This window comes from Taudactylus pleione, unplaced genomic scaffold (assembly GCF_031769625.1).
Source record: "Taudactylus pleione unplaced genomic scaffold, aTauple2 ptg000277l, whole genome shotgun sequence".
NCBI lineage: Eukaryota > Metazoa > Chordata > Amphibia > Anura > Myobatrachidae > Taudactylus > Taudactylus pleione.
In genome coordinates, this window is record NW_028284679.1 from 1075185 (window position 1) to 1084674 (window position 9490).

General features: G+C 40.6%; 1 protein-coding gene across 1 annotated transcript; it reads right to left on the reverse strand.

Annotated features, from left to right (window-relative positions):
- Positions 1-2217: 2217 nt before the first annotated feature.
- LOC148513539 (olfactory receptor 5AP2-like) lies at positions 2218-3162 on the reverse strand. The gene has a single exon (XM_088481742.1). It carries the CDS (start codon positions 3148-3150, stop codon positions 2218-2220), a length of 933 nt encoding a protein of 310 aa, XP_088337868.1. The 5' UTR covers positions 3151-3162.
- Positions 3163-9490: the final 6328 nt, after the last annotated feature.

Here is a 9490-nt window from a genome sequence, read left to right on the forward strand (position 1 = left end):
GCTCTTATGTTACTTGCAGAGAATCCACACTGATGCTGGGAAGCAGCAGCCACTGCTAGTTGTAACTTGCAAGGAGTACACAGACACTGGGACATGAGGAGCTGGAAAACACAAGAGGATGAACTTCTCACTAGAACCAGAAGTCACAACCAAATGCTATAGCTGGCACCAGATACAATCAGTGTAGGGAGGTGGAAACAGAACAGTCAGGTAATGAGACATTCCAACAGGTGAGTAGCGGCACGTAGCAGCCAGAGTCCAGGTAGCTAGGAAGTGACTGAGAGCCAATCAGGTAGTGCAGGGATTCCCAACCATGGTCCTCAAGGCACACTAACAGTCCTGGTTTTAAGGATAGCCATACTTGCGCACAGGTGTCTTAATTAGTACCTCAGTTATTTTGAGTTAACAATCTGTGCTCAGCCATGGATATCACTAAAACGTGGACTGTTGGTGTGCCTTGAGGACCGTGGTTGGGAAACACTGAGGTAGAGAGCCACAGCAGCACATGTAACATCACCAAAACAAAACTAAGGCTGAAGAACAATCTTTGTGTACACAAACTTCACAAATCCCTGAGGAGAGTCTAAGGGGTATATTTACTAAAGTGGGAGTTTTAATAGTGGAGATGTTGCCCATAGCAACCAATCAGATTCTAGTTATCATCTTCTAGAAGGTGTAAGTTAAATGTTAAGTAGAATCTGATTGGTTGCTATGGGCATTTCTATAAACTCTCACTTTAGTAAATATACCTCTAAGTGTGAGTCTGACATTTCTGACACTGTAATTGAATAGGAGCCTTCTTCCATAATATCTGCTCCATCTGCAAATGTGAGGATGAGAAGTATTAGTTAAAGTTAAAGTATTAGTTAAAGTATTAGTTAAAGTAATGATGGGGATATAGAAATTGAAGATGCTACTGTGGAAGTGCAACAGCATGAGGAGTATATTTGTGTATCTGATGCTAATAAGGATGTTGATGATGAATGTGTTAGGCATGAAGAAGTTGATATAATTTAGGTGGAGGATGTTTTTTGCATCAATAGTTAGTCAGCCACCAGTGGCAGTGATAAGAAGAAGAAGGCCTTTGTCATGCTTGGGCATAAGACCATGACATCCACCTCTTTCATGTGGAATAATTTTTCCCAAATCCTGACAACATTTGTCAAGCCATCTGTACCATTTGTGAGGAAAAAGTAAGTAGAGGTAGAGACATTAACAATCTATACACCCTCTCCCTGTTATGCCATTTGCAGAGAGTTCATGTAAATTATTTTGTAAGATATCAAAAATCCTGAAAAATAATAACTAGCAGTCTGGCATCAGCTACCAGCAGTATGGATAGATCCCAGTACATTAAATCTACGCTGCCAACACCTTCATCATCAACCTCCTCATTAATAATCAGAGGTAATTCTCCTGCATTAAATTTACAAAGGCTAACTGACTCCTCCCCTATCCAGGATTCCCAGGAAGAATCCTTGCTTGATAGTGCTGCTGCTGGGAGTGAATCTTCATCAGAGAAGGGACCATGAAGATAAATAGTTTAAAAAAACTATTGACTGAAAAACAATAAATTGCAAGAGGAAGCAAGTATGAAAGTTACCATCCAGTTGCACAGTGGATCACTGTTAGCATTAAATCTGCATCCAATATCTGCCACCAATGCATCTGGTTTTGGAAGGTTAGTTTTGTGGTCCTTTGTCCATGCTACCATATTCCATCTTATTTCCATTTTTCAAGAACAGCAATTCCTTGCCTGTACCGGACACTAACAAAAAACCTTTTTCTTTGCCTAGAAAATGCCAGTGTACCGAGTATCCATTAACTACAGATATGTGGAAAAGCGGTACTGGTCAAATGAAAGATCACATGACTGTGACAGCCCACTGGGTTGGTGTATCACCTTCAGCAGCAGCAGCAGTACCTAACACACAATGCCAGCTCATTTCCAGGCCAGCTACCCTCTGTATCATCAGCTTCACAAAGAAGCAAGATGGTGTCAACCTGTTGGAAAAACTCCCGCTAGGACTCTCCTCGGGATTTGTCATTTCCGATAATGCAAGTAACATTGTACGAGCTTTACAACAGTGTGAATTTGAACACGTACTGTACCATGTTTATATGTTAATATGATCTATGTGATAGACCACAATTATTCTATCCATATAAAATGACGTAACCAGTTTTGAAGCAGAAACATATGTGAATACATACATTTTATTTCAGGATGCGTGTAGACCTTCCCAACAATCTAATAGCTCTGTGGACATCTTTATTTCTGAGGCTGCAGATTAAAGGGTTTAACATTGGGGTAACTATTGTATAGAAAACTGACACTATTTTGTCAGTGACTTCTGTAGCTGAATACCTTGGTCTCAGATACATGAACATAGCTGTCCCATAGAAAATGGTCACGACAATGAGGTGGGAAACACACGTGGAGAAGGCTTTATATTTGCCGGAGGGGATTCTCACTATCACAAAGAAAATGTGTATGTAAGAGAAAAGAATGAGAGATAAGGGAATAAGAAGCAACATGGAACCTCCGACCAATGTTACTATGTTGTTCGCTGAGATATCACTGCAGGATAGTTCAAGTAATAAAGGAGCTTCACAGAAGAAGTGGTCTATTGTGGTTGACCCACAGTACTCTAACCGATAGGTAAAGAATATATCTACTGAAGATACGACAGAGCCACTCATCCAGGACACAGCGATCATCCTGATACAGGACGCTATGCTCATAATCACATGGTAACGCAGAGGGTTACAGATAGCAACAAACCGGTCATAGGCCATGAAAGCCAGGAGGATGCACTCTGTTTCACCAAAGAACAGGTAAAAATAAACCTGGAGAAAACAGCCAGCAAATGAAATACTTGTGGAAGATATAGCGATGTTCACCAACATCTTGGGTACGATGACTGATATGTAGCAGATGTCCAAGAAGGACAGATTGCTGAGGAATAAATACATAGGGGTGTGTAGACAGATGTCCACTCTCACAGCTGTAATGAGCAGAATGTTCCCTGTCAGAGTAGACACATAAATCATCAAAAACACCAGGAACAATGGAATCTGCATGTTTGGATTGTCTGAAAGGCCAAGAAGAATGAACTCTTTGACTGAGCTCTGGTTCCCAAATGTCATTTTAGCGATCCCCTGTACAGTATATATGACTTCACCCTACAGGGAATATATCGGATGAATATATACAGTGATTAGAGGTAGAAGGAAAGAGGTCCCAATTCTGTGGCACAGGCTTTTTTAGATACGCTACAATTTAGATCATTGACTCCTGTTCTTGATACATGACCTTCAGAAGGATATTGCTTAATACAGAAGTTCCACAGAAAGTCCATTACTATGTTACAAGGTTCTAAGATCAAAACATGGCATGAGATAAATACTCATGGGATACGGCATGTTCAGCTTACTATAAAGGTAAGTAATGGGCATGATTGAACATTTAAGTATGTAAATTTCAATATCATTTGTTAGGGAACATTCTCCCAAAATGAGCCAAAAAGTGTGAAGTGAATTGATAGGCCAGGTGGTTATTTATATGCAATGAATTGTGCTCTTGTGCACTGAGCATTGAGGTATGAACATTATATAAATACATTCTTGTTTTATACTTGATAGGTTAAACTAATAATAATAATAATAATAATAATAATAATAATAATAATAATAATAAAAAATAATAATAATAATAATAATACTACTACTAATAATAATATTAATAATAATAATAATAATAATAATAATAATACTAAATAATAATAATAATAATAATAATAATAATAATAATAATAATACAAAATAATAATAATAATAATAATAATAATACAAAATAATGATTTTATAAATTAACCTGTAGGACGGAGATACTACATACAGTATAGGTAATATTTTTCTTTTAAAACAGAATACCAGAATATCCGGGTGACACAAGGATTGCTAGGTCTACAGTATAAAATCTTTTCCAGGTTTCCTTTTGGATGCAGTGAAACGGGAATGTATTTCTGTTCCCATGTATAAATACTGTACAATATCTCTGCATCGCACTCTTGGAAACATGAGACATATGGAAGTCCCACTATAATTTCATTTTATGTTCATGTAATACAGTATCACTACACTGATATATCATTTTTTAAAATATTGTCTTACTTAATGGGGATGTTGAAGCATTATAATATTTTTCTAACTGATAATGGTCAATTTTCATTCAGTATAATATCCATTACACGTGGTGAAACAAAATACAAATCCTGATCAGACAGCTGTAAAAATGTATGTTTCTATATGATAGATGTTCATCAATGGTTTATATGACATTTCATATGTCTGAATTTTATTAATAAATGTATTAGTTGCAATGCATGACTTTTTAGTGAGATATTGAACATTGGGTGCAGTGAGTTCTCTGATGTACCTGGTAAGGTCAGTAGCCTGGTTTTGTCTTTAATCTAATTGTTGCTTTAAATCTAGTAACTATCTCACCTGGATCTAGCCACAAATTGTGGGCTATTACATTTGGACCTTTATGCTACTTCATGTGCCTTGCTCTCATCTGCCTAAGAAAAAAAGTAAGTTTGCATTAATCGGTTACCTTCATATTGTCCAGGCAACGCTTTGATGGTCCATTCTTAACTTAATATCATGTATAATGTGGTCAGCTTTGTTACATAGAAATAATTTTGTCATTATTTTAGCACACTGTGATCCTGTTTTATGTATTGAAACAACAGAGAATTTCCAGACATGCTGTCATGCTTTACATGCCAGGTAAGAAGTGATCAGATTTTATTCCAGCTCCCGAGGACTTGAAAGATTGCAGACATGGGGTGACTCTCAATGCAGAGACTACCAGCATGTTCTAGTGATGTTCTCTTATGATGCCCTTATAAATCATATCTATTATTCCCTTTATGGCTCTGCCCACAGCTTGCGTGTCATTATAATTCCCAACATAAGAATACAATTGAATGTGCCCACCAGAGATTTGTCTCTTGATTAAAACTAAAATATATTCCATAATAAACACCAGAGGAACAGTATTATATATATATATATATTTTTTACAAATGGGATATTGTCTGTGGGATGAACAATTACTAAATATTTGCAAAATAACAAAAACTCGAGACAGGTAACCTGCTTTGGGTGTAGTAGGAAAAGTTAACACTCAGAATGTTGTCATTAAAAATGCTGACACCAGAATGTCGACAGGTTCTGAATGTCAAAAGGATCGACAAGCAATATTTCTACGTTCACAAATATCCACATGATTAACATGTTGACATGCTCATAATGTTCACATCTAACATGTCGATCATTCATCGTAACTAGCGATGAGCGGGTTCGGATCTAAGAGATCCAAACCCACCCGAATTTGGGGGATCTAGGGCAATCCGAGCGCAGCTCGTATCTCCCTGCCTGCCCCGGATCCCTGACCCGAGGCAAATCCTCGCGACCCCTCTGTCGAGTCGTGAGGTTTTGTTTACAGTGGGCTTAACACTGATTGGCTGAGAGAGCCGTCTGTCACGGCTCTCAGCCAATCAGCATTAAGCCCATTGAAAACAGCACAAAAAAAGAAAAGAAGATGGCGCCCATCATCCCCCGCCGCCGGCACCCCCCGCTGCAGACACCACCAGCACTCCCACTGGCAGCATCCCCCACTGCCGACACCACCACTGCTGTCACTCCTGCACTGCTACCCAACATAATGAGGACACCATCAGTGATCCCCACACTGCCGACACTCCCACATTGAGGACACCACCAGCACCCCTGCACTGCTTACAGAGTCAGCAAACCAACACTGAGAACACCGCTGACACCCCCGCTCTGCCGACACCACCGGCACCCTGCATTGAGAACACCCCTGCACAGCCGACACAGTCAGCAAACCTGCAATGAGGACACTGCTGGCACCCCCGCTCTGCTGACATTTTGGAATGGGAGCTTTATTGGCCAAAGTTGATATTGACTCAGCTTTTAGGCTGCTGCCTCTACATCCTGAATCTTTTAAGTATATGGGTTTTCAGGTTGAGGGCCTTTATTTTGTGGATAAATGCTTGCCTATGGGTTGCTCAATTTCCTGTTCCTTCTTTGAATGTTTTAGTTCGTTTTTGCAGTGGTGCGTTCAGGCTGGTATGAAGCAGTTGGGCACATCACATTTTTTAGATGATTTTTTGTTAGTTGGGCCGGCTGATGGTTGTAAAGAATTGTTATTTTCAGTACATGCCCTTTTTTCTGTTATGGGGTGCCAGTTGCTAAGGACAAGACTGAAGGACCCACGACTTGTTTATCCTATTTAGGCATTGAAATTGATACTTCATTAGCTTTATGTAGATTACCAATGGGTAAAGTACATCACCTGGAAGAATTGATTGCTATTTTCCTTGCGGCAAATAAGGTTACTCTTAAACAACTACAGTCTTTGTTGGGTTTGCTAAACTTTACTTGTAGAGTCATTCCTTCAGGGAAAGTTTTTTGTCGTCGCTTGGAAAGGGCTACAGCTGGAGTGAAGAGACCACATCATTTGATCCGCATGTCTAGGGACTTGAAAGAGGATTTATTAATTTGGAAGGAATTCTTGAGTAAGTTTAATGGAGTTAGGATCTGGTTGCTCCCTTCGGTAGTAAACTATGAGCTGTAATTGTTTACGGACACTTCGGCCTCTATAGGTTTTGGAGCATTTTTTGAAGGAGCATGGTGTGCGGAGGCTTGGCCTGATCAGTGGAGGGCCTGGGGTTTGACTGCCAACATGCTGTTGCTGGGTTGCTGGAGATTTTCCCGATCGTGGTGGCAGTTGAACTTTGGGCATTCAAACTTAGTAATCGCAAGATCATTTTCTGGTGCGACAATTTAGGTGTAGTGCATTCCATCAATAACCAGAGATCTGATTCAGTGCCAGCATTGCAGTTGTTGTGGCATTTAACTTTATTGTGTCTGCGGGAGAATATTGATTTTCAGGCAAGGCATGTTCCGGGCATTGACAACGAGATAGCAGATGCTTTATCTCCTTTTCAATAGGATAGGTTCACGTTGCTGGTGCCTAATGCTAGTCTAGTTGGCTTATTATGTCCTGTGCATGTTTGGCAGATAATCAAGCTGGCATTGAGAGGATCGCACTGATGCCATTGGCTCCGAGCACGCTGAGGGCTTATTCAGCGGCTTAGAGCAATTGTCAGGGTTTCCTCGCATCTGGAGTTCGGGGAGGTAAGATGGTGGTTGACTGCATGCTGGATTATGTTTGGCAGTGTCACGAGTCAGGGCGTTTAAAGGCATCGATGTCTACAGGTATAGCTGGTATTTCTTTCTTCGCCCGGTTGCATGGTTCGGTTGACCCAACTAAAATGTTTTTACTGTCAAAAGCTCTTAAAGGTTGGGCAAGGGAACAGGCAGGGCAGAGTGACACCCGCAGGCCTATTGACTTCGAGCTTTTGAAAAATCTTATCATAGCTGTTTCAGGGGTGGCATTAGATGAGTATGAAGCTGTTCTTTTTAGTGTATCTTTTTCTCTAGCATTTTTTGGAGCCTTTAGGATAAGTGAGTTGGTAGCTTCAAGCAGAACTTCAAGGACATCTAGTTTGTTATTTTCTAATGTAATAGTTAAGCAGGATGTAGTTTTATGTAAAATTCATAAATCAAAAACAGATCAATTAGCAAGGGGTAAGTGGGTATCCATTAAGAAGAATTCAAACGCAGGCATTTGCATGGTGGTGCTGGCAGAACATTTTGCCATGATGAGTCCTAAGGGGGGTGACCAATGGCTGATTCATGCAAACTTGTCGCCTCTGTCCAGGTTTCAATTTAATAGCGTGCTAGTTAAATGCTTTGTTGCATTGGGTTTGCCATTGGAGGAGCTCTATGGCATGCACTCTTTTAGAATTGGGGCTGCTACTAGCGCTGCAACTGGGGGTATGAGGTTCTTTTCATATTTGCCCTCAAAGAGGTTTGCTGTTTTTCACCTTCATTCTGGGTCACCCAACCCGCCATGTTTTTCCACTTCCTTGCTAGGCTTCCTTTAGGCAAGTTCCTGTTCAAGTTGAAATAAAATATTACTTATGGTCTGAACATTTTCATTTTCAGGTTCAAAGGCTCTGGATAGTTGGGTGTGGTTTGTCGGCCATTCATACATTCATTGGGCCAGTGTTCACCCATTAGCTTCTGGGATCAGAGACAGTTTGATGGTTAAGGAGGTTCGTTGGTTAGGTTGTAGAGGTATGAAGTGGTCAGGGCTTTTGGGTACACTCTGGGCTTCCGAATCTAAGTTCGGCCCACTGGACTGGGTGGTTATTCATTTGGGGGGAAATGACTTAGGAACCTGCAAAGGCATTGAGCTGATCAATGCCATTAAAAGTGACATACAGGTTTTGATACTGCGCTGGCCTAATTTTAAGGTGGTTTGGTGAGAAATAGTTACTCATCGTTTTTGGAGAGGTATGCAGGGAGGAGCGGCTTTAGAAAGGGTAAGGAGGAAGGTTAACGCAGCTATATCTAGGCTGGTGGTGTCTATAGGATGGCACATTATCAAACACCCACAATTGAGATTTGAGGAAATAAGCTTCTATAGATCAGATGGTGTTCATCTTTCAGATGAGGGTATGAGCATTTTCATTACGATCTATGCTCCCTTTTGGTGTAGGCAATTTTATGGTGGCGGGCCGACCTCTGTGAGTCGGCTGTGGTGGAAAGCAGCGCTCCTTGGCGGCCTATTTGGGTGCAAGAGTGGTTCGTTTGCATTTCTCCTCTGAGACCGGCGAATTGGTCACTACCTCAGGGGGGGAACCTGGTCTCCATGTTATGGAGGGGCTATTGCTAGGCCAATTGGGGGGAGGTGGTACTGCCTAACCCAGTTTGCGCCAGGGCGGGAGTCCACCCCACATTATTCAAATCTATCTATTGGGCTGTGGCCGAGGTAGCGCTGTCTTTTTCTGCCACCATAACATGAATAATAATCAATTCTGATCTGATAAATAAATTAATTGGCTGCGACCCCTTTAATCCAATTTTCTGTCTCTGTCTCGTTATTTCTAGTGTTCAGGTTTAGTAACATGGTGTATTAATAAAACCAATAGGTGACTTAAAACCTTGTCCTTGTCCTGTATTGTTTTGTACTGTAAGTCACTGATTTCTCCTTTGTAAGGTGCTACAGAACCTTTGTTGCAAAACAAAAATACATAATAATAATCAGAGATGTGCGCCGACCCTCTTGTTGTGGTTTTAGATCTGGATCTCCCCTGGTTTTGGATCTGGATTGGTTTTACCAAAACCTCACCTCCATGTTTTGTTTTCGTGTTTTGGTTTTGGATCTGGATTTTTTTCTTAAAAAATAAAAAAAACAGCTAAAATCACATAAAATGGGCCTGTTTTTGTTCCTACAGTCTTAATAACCTCAATAACATTTATTTCCACTCGTTTCCAGTCAATTTTGACCACCTCACAGCTCACAAGGGGACCAGGAAGTGTGCTT